The 16,169-nt window shown below is 50.4% G+C and overlaps 1 protein-coding gene across 1 annotated transcript in view; it reads right to left on the reverse strand.

Moving 5' to 3' along the window:
- Window positions 1-16,169, reverse strand: part of SCTR (secretin receptor) — a 67,636-nt gene that overhangs the window by 27,738 nt on the left and 23,729 nt on the right. The window contains exons 3-4 of the mRNA XM_006057168.3: window positions 9,798-9,905; window positions 5,186-5,289 (exon numbers count right to left, since the gene is read on the reverse strand). Of these exons, the coding sequence (XP_006057230.1) occupies window positions 5,186-5,289; window positions 9,798-9,905 (212 nt within the window). The remainder of the gene's footprint in view (window positions 1-5,185; window positions 5,290-9,797; window positions 9,906-16,169) is intronic.

The raw sequence follows: 16,169 nt of genomic DNA on the forward strand, positions 1-16,169 counted from the left end.
CTTAGTTACCAGATCAGGGATCGAACCTGTGCCCCCTGCAGTGGAAGCACAGAGTCTTAACCATTGAGCCACCAGGGAAATCCCTTTTTTTTCATCATTATTTTAAAAATAACTTTTTCATGGTAGAATAGCTTTAGACTTATAGGAGAGTGACAAAGATGCTACAGAGAGGTTTGTCCTTTCGGAATACAGCTCTTCTGCCCAACTGTTCCCCGCTTACTCAGCATTCAGTATTCCCTATGTCTTTAGTCTCTTTCCATTACCCACCACCATTTTCCTCAATTAATATGCTACAGTTTGTGAATGTCCTTCTTAAACAAGACACCCTGAACCAGACGCTTGAAAAGCTACAGATCTACTGTCTGACCAGGGAGAAGTAGAGTGGGACCCGATTTATACACGGCAATCCCTGTTCTACACACTGCACTCCTGTTAATGCAGCCAGGCAGTCATTGGCTTATTCAGCAGCCACTACACACTACTGGCTCAGCTTTGACTCAACATCTCAATGGAGTGGAATGATGTACATAGGAATAAATGTAAAGACCTGTATTTTTTAGGTTCAAAAAATAAATTGTACAACAGTCTCTAAAAGAACCAAAGAAATAAAGAGTAAAGCAATAATGCCATACCATTTTTTTTTCTTACCAACCAAATTAACTAATATTTAAAAGTACTAATATTCTATGTAGGTGAGCTTACATGGTGGTGGTGGTTTAGTTGCTAAGTCATGTCTGATTCTTGTGACCCCATGGACTGTAGCCCACCAGGCTCCTCTGCCCATTGAGTTTCCCAGGCAGGAATACTGGAGTGGACTGCTATTTCCTCCTCCAGGGGATCTTCCTGATCCAGGGATCGAACCCATGTCTTCTGCATTGCAGTTGGTCTCCTGCATTGCAGGCAGATTCTTTACTACTGAGCCACCAGGGAAGCCTCAGATGAGGGTATAGTGGGAGTGAAAATTGGCTCAGTCTCTCTGGAAAGTAGCACAGATCAAAAACCACAAGCATTCCTTCTGACTTCCCTTCTACCTCTAGGAATTAATTCTAAGAATTATCAGAAATATAAAAACATATTTATATATACAGATGTTTATCACAGAACTATTTTTAATGAAAAGCATGCAAATGCCCAACAACAGAATAGTTAACTAAATTCTTTTAAATTCAAATTATTTGAAAATTAGGCTATATTAAAATGCTACTTATCAAGAGTTTCAAAAAATGTCAGGACATAACATAATGCTAAGTGAAAAGGCAGAATACAAATTTTACAGGTACAGTGTGATTTCTGCTTTATGCAAAGAAAAGTGTTGTTGAATTGTATGACTCTTCCCTTTTTTGAAGACCAAAAAAGATTGAATATTGGTCATCTCAGGTGGTTCAATTTCACACATATCCAGAAACAAGATTGTAAGGAGTTGTGTTAGATATTATTAGTGATTAACTTTGGATTACAAACTGGTGGATACAGTCATTATTTTCATTTGTATTTTTTTCTGTACTTCTCACTTTTCTTCAGTGTTAAGTATTGTTTTGCAACCAGAAGGAAAGGGTAACAAGAAAACACCAGCACACAGATACTGTTGAGGAAATCTGACTGGCGTTTATACAAAAATGACCTTGAGGTTTGAGTGGCCCACACTCCATGGTGTTAAAGAAGTGTATGCAGAGGGAACACAGAAAGGCTTCAGAGTCAAGAGACAAGGGTTCCAAACCTAGGACTGCTACTACTCACCAGTCCTGGGCAAATCACTTGAGTTCTGTGTGACCCTAGGCAAATCACTAAACTTCTCTGGGAGCTTCAGATTCCTCATCTGTAAAATGGAGATGATATCCACCGTGCAGGCTTTTTGGAAGAGCAGATGTGGTATCAGGTAGAGTATCTAGACAATGCCTGGCCCTTAGAAGACACTCAGTCCTTGTTAATTTTCTCCATCTTCACCCTCTACCCCACTATCCACTGTTCAGCCTGAGTCAGCAGTCTGAGACTGTTCCATACTATGAAGTATGAGGCATGAGGTAGCTGCTAGAACAATTAGGCCTCTTCTCGGTTTCATTAATGGAGTGCTGTGGAGCAGCAAGCCACATTGGAATGTCTGGAGTGTTCCAGGCCTGGGTATGTTATTTGAAGAGGAACATTAACGAACTGGAGCATTTCCGGAGGGGGGTGGCCATGTCATCTGAAGAGTGCATTAAAATACTTGAGTACACCACATCCTGAAGGAAACAAACTTAGGGAAGAAGGGTATTAACATGATTGATGTATAAAAGAGTCAGACTGAATTGTAAGCTCCAGAAAGGGCAGAAGTTATCAGAAGGTAGATTTGACTCAGAGGGACCAAAATTCTTCTGACAGCAGAGGGGACTTTTTACAGGTTAGCTACCATGTGACACTGCCCTTCCCCACTGAGGTGACTGCAATTCCAGGAGCCAGGAGCCACCTCTCAGGAATGAGTGCGGGGAAGCAAGAGGGCAGCAGGTTGCATTGGGTTAATGGTTCCTAGCCTTTAGGATTTCAAAGAGTAGTGAAATGTCAAAAATCTGGAGACTGATGTGCCATCCCTAGGATCTTGCCATGTGCAGGACACACCTCAGAGCTGAGGGTACCAGCTCACTCAGGAGACACCTGGTTTTGCAGTCCTGGGTCAGGAGCAGTGGGTCACCCTGTGGCAGCGTGAGGAGGCATGGATGACAAGTGTGGAGGGTCCAGGCTGAGTATCCCATGCTGTCCTGTGGCTGGGTTACTGTCTGCCAGGTGACCCTCAGGGCATCCCAGCCAGCTCTGCCTTTGTCTTTAAGATCTGACCCCAAAAGAGCCCTGTTCCCCCAAAGCCAGATGTGACCTCAGTGCCCTCAACCTCTGCAACACCTGCCCCCAGAAGGCTAGGGGTCCAGAAGGAAGCCTCGCTGCCGTCAGTCCTTGATGAGGCTACCTGTCTCTTTGCTGTGTGTCCTGACTGGGTCCTGTCCTTCTCCATCCTCTACATTAGGAGACAGCAGACATTTTCCATAAAGGGACACACAGCAAACACGTAAGCTTAAACACTCCATCTCTTTTGCAACTATTCAATTCAGCCCCTGCAATGCAAATGGATGTGGCTGTGTTTCAATAAAACTTTACTTGCAAAAGCAGGTGGTAGGCTGGATTTGGCCCAAGGGCCCTAGTTTTCTAACCTCTGCTCCGGGTAAAGAAAGTCAGCTTTATGTACCCACGTGGCAGCTTTGCCTGGTCTTTCTGCTAATCTGAGTCCACTGTTGGCAACTGGTGCATGCCAAGTCAGGAAGTTGCAAAAAGACAATCAGTAAATACATACTTTCACAATCATTTGATTAAAAGATAAAAAGACATTTTAACACTCAGAAAGGATGATTCAATTCTCAGCATAAAAGACTAAGTTTGTGGGGAACTCCTTGGCAGGGCAGTGGTTAGGACTCCACACTTTCACTGCCAAGGGCCCAGGTTCAATTCCTGGTTGAGGAACTAAGATCCCACAAGCCACACAGCCAAAAAGAAAAAAGACAAAGCCTGTGCTTGTCTGTGGTCTGGCATTAGGGACCAGTATATCCCATGGTCTGGAAAAACATATACCAATCTTAGGGAATCTAATATTTTTTTACATGAGCTGAAGTTATAGTAGGTCTTCTTTTTTTTTTTTTACTATTTTTGGGCAATTAATTTTCTCAGTTAAGTCCAGAACTTTGCATTTATCTTTGTTAAATCTCTGCGCCTTCTCTGGCATTTTAGAGTTTCAACCCAGCCATGAATATCATGGTTCCAGCCCTGGCCTTTGTTCTTATCCAGCTGACTAATGTTAGCCAACAGTTCTTAAGTGTGGCTTCAACAGAGATAACTCACAAAACCAAAAGCTCTTTAGGGTCCTCAGTAATTCCTAAGGATATAAAAGGGTTCTGAGGCCAAAAAGTTTGAGAACTGCTGGTTCAAGTCATGCATGTGTCCCATCCCTCTGCCAGGAAAGGTGCAGAGGTGGACAGGCTCAAGTCACATTGGGTCAGTGAGATGTGAGAACGGGCTTACTGGCTGTTTGCATATGAAGCTTTCTTGCAGTTAGCCAGAGAGGTCAGGCTGTCCCTCCTCCTGGACAAGCAGGCCTGGGAGTCTGCGGCTGCCGTCATCGGCACACACATGACAACAGGATCCCAGCCCCAGGATAAGTCACCAGGCTAGCAGGAAGAGAGATAGGAAAAACCTCGTCCTGAGTGGCTTTGGGGTGCTGCTTCATTACAAGCACCCGATGCCCATCCCCTGCATCCTAGTTATATGAGCCACATTAGCTTATGAAGCCCCTTGGAAGTTTCTGTCACTTGCAGCCTACACATCCTTCTGAACCTCCATCCTGCCATCCATTATACATCTGATCCTTCTGAATCTTATGGACTTTACAAATGTGATCCACATAAGCCTCCTGTCTTCACATAGGTCAGAGACAGAGACGGAAATCTACAGAGGTCTGGGCCCATCCACTGGCCCTCTAAGACCATGCGTAATCCCTATTAAATTCCACCTGGATCTGAAGACCTCGCATATCTTCCCTAATTGGATGATAAAGCCCTGGGAGAGAAGGAACTCCATCCCCCACTACCGTCCCCCACCCAATCTCCCTCAGGAAGGACTCTGAACCGAATGGCCTCTTCAGGGCGCCCACACGCCAGCATCCTCTCTTAAACCAGGCCTGCCTGCAGCTGGGTGCTCCTGCCTCCTGGAGGCTGAGTCTCCTCTGAGAAGGGACCTTTGTGAGCAGGTGCTGTGGCCTCTCACCCTTCCCAGCACTTCCAGGGCTCACTCTGCTCCTCCTGACGAGCTCAGGACTATTACTCACCCCATTTTCCAGATGGAGAAACTGACCCACAGAGAGGCTACATCCTCCCCAGCCCCACCAAGGCCACAGGGCAAGTTCAGACTCACCACTGGCCCAAGCAGTTAGCCCCAGTCACTGCGCTTTGGGTTTCATGCCAACCTGGCTGCGGCATCCCCAAGGCACGTGGCAGTTCTCACTGTGCCACGGTCCTCAGGGACATCCCCTCGAGGCTGGTGGGCCAGGACAGAGAGCTGGGAGGGTGTGGAGCTAAGAAGGGCAGCCCTGGGTCACCTGACCTAGCCCTGGGCTGGCTTCACTCTATCTCCCCAGGCACCTCCACCCCACGGGGAGGCGTGGCAGGCTTACCCGCTTCTCGTTGGAGGAGTCATTCACATTGACCCCACAGGCCAGGTCAGGTCTGGGGAAGGTTTCTGACCAGCCGCCCTGTGTGCAGTTCCGGAACATGGAACCTGTGGGGACCAAGCATTCTGTGGTGAGCGGAGGGACGGACTGATGGCCAGGTTTCTGGGTGCCTTGCCCACCTTAGTTGCAGGTGGAGGGAGCTTCCTTCTGTCACTCTGTCCCTTTCTCCGAACCACACAGGGCAGCTCCAATTGCTCAGTTGACCCTTGAAGGCTTTGTAAGAGTCAGTCCGGAAAAGTGGCAGGAAAGGTGTGGGCAGACAGCCCGAGTGGGGATGCACGTGTACATGCGAGACACAGAGCCGCGGTTCTGGATCACTTGACCTGCAAACCTTGTGGGCCCTGAACCGTTAGCCCCCCCAGCCTCTGAGCACTGCTCATCTCCCCCTGGGCCCCCACTGCCTCACCCACACTCTGCGCCCCACACACCCTGTGCCAGGCACCAGGCTCCACAACGACGGAGGTGACTGACACATGTCCCAGGCCCCAGGCCCAGCACAACTTCCAGGGTCACTGCTCAGCTACCTGGGTGCCCCTCAGAGAATAATAAAACCTTCCTCTGGCAGGCATGGCAATGCCTCCAATGATGAGAGAGGCCGTATGCAGTGCATAAGAACAGCAGGTTACACACCCCAAACCAAACAACACTGACCTCACACTAATGACTGTGTGTTTATTCAGTTAGAAAACCTCATGCTCTACTATAACAATACACAGTGGTTGCTATATGCCAGGCACTGCCCTAAGCATGTGAGCAGTATTAACTCATTCAATCCTAACAAGACTATGAGGTCGGCACTGTTACTTTTATAGTAAAAGGTATTGTAACATGAAAATACTACACCCATTTTATAGCTAGGAGAACTGAGGCACACGGTGGTTAAAGAACTTGCTGAAGACCACACCCCCGTCAATGGAGAACACGGGATTTGAGCCCCAGGGCTCAGGCCTATATTCTCAGCCGCAGGCTTTGTTCTAATCCCTTTCTTACTCTGCTCTTCCTGCTCCCAGGCCCTGAAAAGTGAAAGTCACTCAGTCTTTGCAGCTGACTCTTTGCAACCCCATGGGTTGGAATTCTCCAGGACAGAATACTGGAGTGGGTAGCCTTTCCCTTCTCCAGGGGATCTTCCCAACCCAGGGATCAAACCCAGGTGTCCTGCATTGCAGGCGGATTCTTTACCAACTGAGCTATCAGGGACAGCCATCTAATGGGTGAATGCCCCAGAGAAATCTGCCTGGTTGGTAACTTTTTACAGGCTCCTGGTTCTGTGCTAAGAAGTTCTATTTATTTATTTATTTGGCTGTGCAGCATGCAGGATCTTCGTTCCCTGACCAGGGATCAAACCCGTTCCTCCCACACTGGGAGTGTGGAGTCTTAGCCATAGGACCACCAGGGAACTCCCAGAAGTTCTACTTTATATATAACTTCACACCCTGCTTCCCAGTGTCTGAAAATCAGCAGAGCTAACACACATAACCTCCCAGGGAGCCTCTCTTTGGTGCTTCTCTGTACTATAAACCACAAGATCGCTGCAGCCCTCTCTGTCTCTCAAGCCTGCAGTGCGCACCTCTCACACGGAAGTGACCGTGGCTCCCCTGCCTCCCCTCCCAGAGATTCCAGGGGCTCCCTAGAGCCTGCCTCCCCAGAGCCCTTGCTCATCAAACATCTGTAGGCTGGCTGGCTAGGAGAATAAATGAGGGAGGAGGAAGGGCCCGCTCTAAACGTTTTCACAAGGGAAGAGGGAAGAGCTTACCCAGGAGGAGCTTTTTAGAGCGAGAGCCTGAAGACTGGGGTAGAAGAGCTGCCAAGCCAAGACAGAAGTCTGGGAAAGCCGTGCGGGGAGATTCCCTGCCTGCAGTGACTGGCTTGGCTGCATCCTCCACGCTGGGTTGCCAACGGGGGCCGAGTTCCAGTCCCCAGGTCTGGCTGCTGCAGGGGGCTGACCCCAGCTCTGAACAAAGGAGCCCTGCTGCTCCTTTTGCGCCAATCAATATCCTGTCAGGGCTCCCCAGCCACCCGAGCTGGGTCTGGTGTGTTTCTCTCTGACTGGCCCCATGGTCTAGGCCACTGTCTCTCAGGGTTTAGGACCAAACAGATTCCACTCAGCTGGAGAAACATGGTGGCCATTTCTAGAACTAGCCACTATGTTAAACTGCTGATCCTAATGGCACTCCTCTGAGGGAGGTTTTGCTGGCCTATCTCACAGATAAGAAAACCAAGGCCCAGAATTGGGCAACAGAGCCCAGCCACAATGTGGCCCGTCATTGTCCCACCCTCCTTCCTGCCCGCTCCCTGAGATCCCAGAGGCAACTCTAGCAGGAGACCCTGGCATTTGGGCTCTAGGCATGCCAGGTCTATGACGGCTCAGGAGACCTGGAGCATGGGTCAAGAATCTGAGTTTGAAACCCAGCACTGGTTCTTGGTTGCTGCGTGCCCTTATGTGCATCCCTTTTCTGTACCAAATAGGAATAATCACCTACACTGCAAGACGGGGCAGGAAACCCAGGCTGGTGCTGGACACAGAGAGGGCGTCATAGGGCTACTTCCCTTCTGCCTCTGGCCTTTCTAAATTAGACCAGAAATGGTGGGGCCTGGAGTCTTGGAATTCAGGAGATGAGTGGAAGCTTTCTGTTATTAAATCAAGCAAGCTATGTTGTCAGAGAGGAAAGAATGGTGGTCAAAGGGCGGCTGGTTGGACAAGAAACTGAAATAAAAGGACACTTACTCCCTGGAATCCAGAAGTGGTTATCAGACAGTGTATCCCTGGAGGCTGGACTGTCTGTCTGGACACCTCTCCTCACCGACCCAGCAGGATTCCCACGACAACACTGCATGAGATGCAGGCCAGGTGCCCTCTGCTGACATGGCTCTTAGTAGAACCACAGAGGAGACAAGGGGTGGGCTCCCATGGGCTCCCATCCACTCCCCCTGGGTTTAATTCCTAATATGTCAGGGGTTCTGACCCAGGTTCAGGTCAGTAAACACTTCAAGGGTCCCCAAAAGTACAGTCAGTATTTTTGTGCAAATGTGTGTTTGTGTGTGCATGCACACGCCAGCAGTCCAGGGAAGAGCCAGGTCAAAGTTTTTATCTGACTCTCAAAAGCCTCATCAGGTTAGGAATCTCTGCTGCTGTAAGGCTCCCATCCCCCAGCAAGACAGAAGGGAAAGAAAGCCAAGGCCTGACCCCACTCAGGAAGTGTGCTTTTAAAGAAGAAATACTGGAAGACCAGGGCCCTCTTAAGAATCAAAGGAACGCATCCTAGACGGAATATTCTAGGCTCCAGCACAGACACACAAGTATCTGGGTACATAATCTAGCCTGTGGTTTCCCAGCCACACAGACACCCATTCTGCCTGGGCCCATGTAGTAGGTGCCCTGAGAAACAGTTAGTTTATTCTACTTTTTTTCTTCTTTCAAAAGGAAGAGTCTGAAGCACCAGCTTGTTCTCACTGGACCCCTTCCTTTCTTGGGGTGGGATGCCCTGGAACCCTCGAGACACTATTGAGGAGACTTTCTTCAGACTCCAGACCCAAGGTGGATTTATGGGCAGAGAGCAGGTAGAGGACAAAATGTTCTTGGTAACTTGAGGCTGGACTGGTCCTGACCTATGGTCCTGGGCTGGCCAATTCCCTGGGCCTGCAGCTGGGTACGAGCACAGTAGGCCCCAGGCTGAGACGATCCCTGCCGACCCTCATCCTCCAACCGTGCCCTGGCTCCCTAGCATGGAACTCAGTGGGCAGCGCCTTTGTGAGACAGTGCAGGTGGGCAGATCCTGCAGCCCCACAGCGACACTGGGTGGCCAAGAGAAGAAACTGCAGCCCCTGTCTCCACCTCCCAGCTGTGAACCTGAAGCCAAGGCTAAACTGCTCTCAGACCTTGTTATTTTCACTCTTTAAGCCAAGTGAAGAGAAAAGGTCTGTGGTTTGTAGGGGTTTTGTGACAACTGAAGTTTAAATCTGTAAAAATGCCTAGTACATGACAGGGTTTTGTCCAGCGTTAGTCCCTGTTAGTCCCTAAGTGTTCCCTGTCTGAGACAACTTTCTCACTTCCTCATCTGAAATTAAGGAAATCCTTATAAACTGCAGCTTTGCTCGGGTGAGAGATCCCCCAGGAGACCAGAAGCTTCCAGAGAGGGCAGAGTTCATCAGCAGAGCCTAGTAGAGAGGGCACAGAGGAAGTGAGTGTCCTGGAAGCCCAGCCCAGGCTAAGTGGCACCCAGACACGAGGGCTGGAGCGAAGGCCCTGGGTGCTAAGGGACCAGAAATGTGCAAGGAAGGAGGGTAGCCCCTCAATGGGAACACAGGGCAGAGAGGAACAGGCCTGGCCCCCTTTACCCCTTCCCTGGTACTTGGCCCCCTGGACCCTTGCTTGGCACCGACAACTCAGCCCACCCTGCACACCCCCAAGCAAGGCTTCCAGTCACCAGCAAGGACCACTCCCATCCTTCCATTCACTCCCGTCCCCAGAGATGTCTTGGCCTGGTGCCTCAGGCCAAGGCCCACCCGGAGGGCTGCCCCACAGCTGCCCAGTTGGGCCCCCGGGCTGAATTGTTACCATTCCTGCCCACGAGCATCCAGAGGAACCGCGGGCATGCCACTTCCACTGTCTGTCCCAGTGCAGAGGATGGCCAGCAGCTGGTGTTGTCCCATAGCCCCCTGCAGCCTGCCGAGAAGAGCAGCAGCATCAGACAGCGTCTCAACGTGGACACAGGCCCCCCACCCCACAGCCTGGCACATCCCCAGCACCTGTGCCTGGTGTCGCCCACCCCATCCCTCCCAAGGATAATCTGGTCTCAATGCAACCCAAAGCTGAACTTATGGTGAACAGCTAGTATATATCTGCCTTATAGACACTGAATTTGAGGTTGTTTCCTCTTTGTTTTGTTTGGCTGCTAGGAAGCTCAGAGCCAGATCAGTGGCCCACTTCCGGTAACTGAAAGACTCTGACGTGAAAAAAATTACTGGATGTCTATAATGCAAAACTAGGCACTGTCTTAAGCACGGCCTTCTGGTTTACCTGATTCTGAGGTTCTCTGGCCTTTTGTGTCTTTGAGCTATTTCACAACTCTATAAATTGTAGCTAACTGATGGCCATGCTAATGAGTCCTGTCCAAAGGCATTTGGGATCCACATTTCTGTCATTTTCTTTGCATTTGCATGACTATCAATTCTCTAAAATTTAAATGAAATTGTTTTCAGCCAGTTTTGCATCTATTTGCCTTATATATACAGTACTTTGAATTCTCCTGTGAACCAGTGGTTAATGTATTACTGGTTCTCTCATTACTTAAGTACAATGCTTGGCAGGTATACTCTGTTAAAAATTATCATTTAACATAACAATTCTTCCACAGTAGATCCCAGGGGAAGAAAATCAGAGAAACCGCTCCTGTGACAGACTTCTGGGGGCCCATGCCACCTAGGAGGACATCACCCAGGAAGGTCTGGAGCACCCTGGAAATAGAGGTGAACCATGAGGTCCATAGTCACCTCGCATCCAGTTTGGGGAACACAAAGCAGAACACACCACCCTGGAGCCCACAACCTTCAGAAAGAACTCAAGATTCTTGAGTCCCAGAGACCTGGGTTCCAATCCTCCTCACCACACCTCGCTGCCCAAGCCCTCAGCTCTTTTGGGGAAACAGATGGCTTCCTTTTGAGGTTGTCCAGGGGAAGAGATCATCTCCACGTGGAAAGCCTGGCACTCACTGGGTGCCAGGGAATGGCAGCTCCCTCCTGCCATCCTCCCCAATCCTCTTCCTCACCAAGTCCTTTTCTGTTTCATCCTGGCATTGGGAGGGGGGGACCCAGCTGGGTCCTCTGAACTGCAGGGCAATTTTTAGCTCCAGGGACTGGTGGATAGGTGCAGTCTGAAGGGGTCCCTGGATTACCCAGCTGGCTAATTCCCAGTTTTTATAAAGAGCAAGAGTCTCTTTTCAGGCATGAATAAAACCAGGCTCAAAGTTTCAGCATCCTCCTGGACACTTTTGTTCCCTCCATGTGAAGCCCCCCGGCGATCTGTCCCACTTTAGAGGTACTGATCCTGCAGTGGACATCTGTGTCACTGGGGAGTTCTGATTCAGTAGTCCTGAGTCCCAGGAATCTGCAGGCTAAGACCTCCCTACAGGTGTTCTGTATGTGGTCATTAGGCTTTGCTTTGAGAATCTTCATACTGCATCCCTCCCTTCCTGCTGCAGAAGCCCCTTCTTTTGGGCTCACACCAACCTTGGGCTCCGGGAACCCATCCAAGATGATTGTGAGAGGCCAGGGGAGGTCATGGCTGGAGGGGGCAGGGCTCCTCCTGGTGCCTGGGTGCAAATGGCTCCCCACCCCGGGCAGTTGATATAAAGAGCAGGAACCAGTCTGATTCATGACCGCCGGAGGCCTGTGCCCACAAGGACTGGGCAAGGCACAGGCACTCAACAAGTGTCTAAGGAAAGGATGAATGCCCAAGTCTCTGGCCCCTGTTCCCCTCCTCGTCACCCACTTCTTGTAAATGGGCTTTCGTGGTGATGCCATACATGATTTCTGAATCCCACATCCTCTGCTTGCCAGCTCTGCTTGATGCCAGCAGGAGTCGCTCTGTGCTGTACACACAGGAGAGCATTCAACCCACAGCAGTGCTGCAAGGCACCCAACTCTGCCCTCATTTACAATTGAAACAATAAAGCAAGGAGGTGGGTACCTGGAGTCACCCCGCCAGGAAACGGAAGGGCTGTGAGGTAACTGTTCAGCCAGGCTCCCGGGTGCCACCTCATGGGTTCTGCCCACCTGCTTGTCTCCAGAGGCACCAGCCCCAGTATCTTAGGGAAAGATGCCTGGCTGAGGCAGAGCAGCCCTGGGAGGTTGTGGCCCTGAGCAAGAGGGGAGAGGACAGAGGAGAATTCCACAGGAACTGAGTGAGGCCTAATGGAGCTCCCACAGTGACAGTGGAAGCTTCCAGGGGGCCAAGGACCAGTGTCTGAGTTCTTTGAGGAAAGTGGGCCATATGAACCCCCCCGGATGTTCCAGAGCCTTCACCCCAACTCTCACAGTATGCACTGAAAGAGGGCGGGCTGGACCTTCTTTCTTCTTGAACCTCCCCAGGGTACACAGGAAGGTTCTGCACTGTCAGGGCACCGGTCCTCCAGGTTCCCACCACGGACGTGGCTCACCAGGCCCCTGAGTGACTCTCCTCCCCAGATGCCCTTGGGACAGTGACATGGTCCTGAGAGGCCCTGGACAGAGGGGCACGGTGTGCCTCCACTCCGACACAGCACCTGGAAGCTGGAGGGTGAGCCCCGCCCAAATTCTGACTTCTGCAGAAGCCCCGTTTACAACGCAGCCGCCCTTCCTCCTAGAAGCACTGGGGGCGCTGCTGGCTGCAGGAACACGAAGGAGCCTCTTCCCTCACTTTGGGAGAAGTGGCTTCAGGACTGAGGCTGATCAGGTCAGCCAGGGCACTGGCCTGAGTCCCTGAGGCCGGACAACCCAACCCACGTCCGGCTAGCCAGACAGATGGGAAGGGTGCCAGGGCACCTGGCAGGCTTCCTGAGCTGGGTCATGTCAGGTCTGGCCCACAGGGACAATGGCCTGGTGCTGACAGAAAGCAAGGGAGGAGCAGCTGGTGGGGGGTGGGGGGAGCGAGAGGGACACAGGTCCCCTCACAGCTGGCTTATGCCCATATCCTTCCTATTGGCCAGGGGGAAGAAAAGGCTGGTAAGGGGCTGTCCAGGCTGGCACTGTACAACTCAGGGGTCAAGTAGGGTCACTGCCCCAAAGCAGAGATGAGGAACCCAGGCCCCAAGAGGCAAAGTGACAGACAGGGTGACGGCAGCTAGGATCCCACCTCCAGGCTGACCATTGGTGGCAGCAGGCCTGGGCACTAACTCCACATGGTACTGCTCATGTCCCGAGCCCTGTGACATGGCCATCCTCTCCCAGCCTTGGCCTCGCTGTCAGGACAGGTTCAGCACTGGAACAGACCTGGCCCAGCATGTGAGGAGCCCATCTCACTGGTAGGCTCTGGTGGCTGGTACATGGTTGAACACTTTTAATTTTAATAGTTACACCTTTTTAAAAACAAGTTAATATGCATTAAAAGGTTATACAACAAGTATATCACAGCCATGATTTTGTAGTTATTGCTGTTTAGGATGAGGCTAAGTTCAGTCCTGGGAGTTCATTGAAAGGACTGATGCTAAAGCTGAAACTCCAATACTTTGGCCACCTCATGCAAAGAGTTGACTTATTGGAAAAGACTCTGATGCTGGGAGGGATTGGGGGCAGGAGGAGAAGGGGATGAGATGGCTGGATGGCATCACCGACTCAATGGACGTGAGTTTGAGTGAACTCCGGGAGTTGGTGATGGACAGGGAGGCCTGGCATGCTGCGATTCATGGGGTCGCAAAGAGTCGGACACGACCGAGCGACTGAACTGAACTGACTGAAGTTAAAAAAAAAGTCAGTTTACAAAAGAGAACCCTCATGCACTGTTGGTGGGAATGTAAGTTGGTATAGCCACTGGGGAAAACAGTGGAGCTTCCTCAAAAAAATTAAAATAGAGCCACCAAATGATGCAGCAATCTCGCTACTGGATACACATCCGAAGGAAATGAAATCACTGTCTCAAGAGCTATCTGCAGCCCCATGTTCACTGCAGCACTATTGCCACAGCCAAAGTATGGAAGCAACCTTAGTGTCCATCAAAGGATGAACCGGATAAAGAAAATCACGATGAAATACCATTCAGCCGAAATATTTTAAATTTTTTAAAAAGGAAATCCTGCCACGTGTGAAAACACAGATGAACTTAGAAGACATTGTGCTTGGTGAAAAAAGCTAGACACAGAAAGACAAATACTGTTATCATCTCACTGGTATGCGGAATCCAAAAAAGTTAACCTCATAGAAGCAGAGAATAGAACCGGTGGTTACCAGGGGTGGGTGCTGGGGGGAAGACGGAGAGGTTGGTCAAAGATTACAGAGTTGGAGTTATATATGATGGTGGTGGTTTAGTTGCTAAGTCGTGTCTGACTCTTGCAATCCCATGGACCGTAGCCTACCAGACTCTACTATCCACGGAGTTCTCCAAGCAAGAACACTGGAGTGGGCTGCCATTTCCTTCTGCAGGGGATCTTCCTGACCCAGGGATTGAACTCGAGTCTCCTGCATTGCAGGCAGATTCTTTACTGACTGAGACACCAGGGAAGCCATATATGATGAGTAACTCTAAGATCTAATGTACAGCATTATGAAAAAAAAGAGTCAACCCATTGATATAAAGGAAAAAATACAATGGAGACCACAGTACAGATGGTGCCTGGTGCAGGTGGGCTGGAAGGCCTATGGCCGGGGGAGCAGGGAGCCGAGTGGCCTCCTGGCTGCTTGCAGGGACCCCGTTTGCACTGCTCCAGGGTGTGAATGGAGGGCCTTGGACCCCATTCCCTACAGGCTCCTGCTCTGAGTGAGGGATGGCTGCACAGGGGGAGCATGAAAGAGAGGTGGCATGGCATTCTGGTCTGGCCTCCCCTGGGCTCTAGCACAGAACTTGGGTCACTGGGTTGGGGGAGGGCTAGGAGTTTTAGACCCAGAGTTGCAAAGCTCAGTGCCTGAGTCGGGGTTGAGGGAGACCCATGAGGTAAGAGATGAAGGAGTTTTGTAAGTAGATGTACTGTCACTGAGCCACTAGGGAGGGCGGGGCTGCTGTGAGGCAAGCAGGGCCCAGGGACTCCCCTGACCCTCTACCATCTCTGAGGTCACCTGTCAACACTGACCATCTGGCTGGAGGGAACGGGAGGGAAGACTGGGGAAAGTTCAAGTAGGGAAACAAACCATCAGGCCACTAACGCCATGTGGGCAGCAGGGGGTGCCTGCCCAGTGCCCGCGGCAGAGCGTGGGGTCCTGGGCTGAGGTGAAGTGTGGTGGGGATAGAGTGAGCTCTGAACACACCACTTACATGTATGAGCCCCACCTTCCTCATGAACTGGACATGGAACAACAGACTGGTTCCAAATAGGAAAAGGAGTTCGTCAAGGCTGTATATTGTCACCCTGTTTATTTAACTTATATGCAGAGTACATCATGAGAAACGCTGGACTGGAAGAAACACAAGCTGGAATCAACATTGCCAGGAGAAATATCAATAACCTCAGATATGCAGATGACACCACCCTTATGGCAGAAAGTGAAGAGGAACTCAAAAGCCTCTTGATGAAGGTGAAAGTGGAGAGTGAAAAAGTTGGCTTAAAGCTCAACATTCAGAAAACGAAGATCATGGCATCTGGTCCCACCACTTCATGGGAAATAGACGGGGAAACAGTGTCAGACTTTATTTTTCCGGGCTCCAAAATCACTGCAGATGGTGACTGCAGCCATGAAATTAAAAGACGCTTACTCCTTGGAAGGAAAGTTATGACCAACCTAGATAGCATATTCAAAAGCAGAGACATTACTTTGCCAACAAAGGTTCATCTAGTCAAGGCTATGGTTTTTCCTGTGGTCATGTATGGATGTGAGAGTTGGACTGTGAAGAAGGCTGAGCACCGAAGAATTGATGCTTTTGAACTGTGGTGTTGGAGAAGACTCTTGAGAGTCCCTTGGACTGCAAGGAGATCCAACCAGTCCATTCTGAAGGAGATCAGTCCTGGATTTCTTTGGAAGGAATGATGCTAAAGCTGAAACTCCAGTACTTTGGCCACCTCATGCAAAGAGTTGACTCATTGGAAAAGACTCTGATGCTGGGAGGGATTGGGGGCAGGAGGAGAAGGGGACGACAGAGGATGAGATGGCTGGATGGCATCACTGACTCAATGGACGTGAGTCTGAGTGAACTCCGGGAGTTGATGATGGACAGGGAGGCCTGGCATGCTGCGATTCATGGGGTCGCAAAGAGTCGGACACGACTGAGCGACTGCTGATAAAATAATGCCCCCTTAGAATTTTGGTG

This window comes from Bubalus bubalis, chromosome 2, assembly GCF_019923935.1.
Source record: "Bubalus bubalis isolate 160015118507 breed Murrah chromosome 2, NDDB_SH_1, whole genome shotgun sequence".
Taxonomy (NCBI): domain Eukaryota; kingdom Metazoa; phylum Chordata; class Mammalia; order Artiodactyla; family Bovidae; genus Bubalus; species Bubalus bubalis.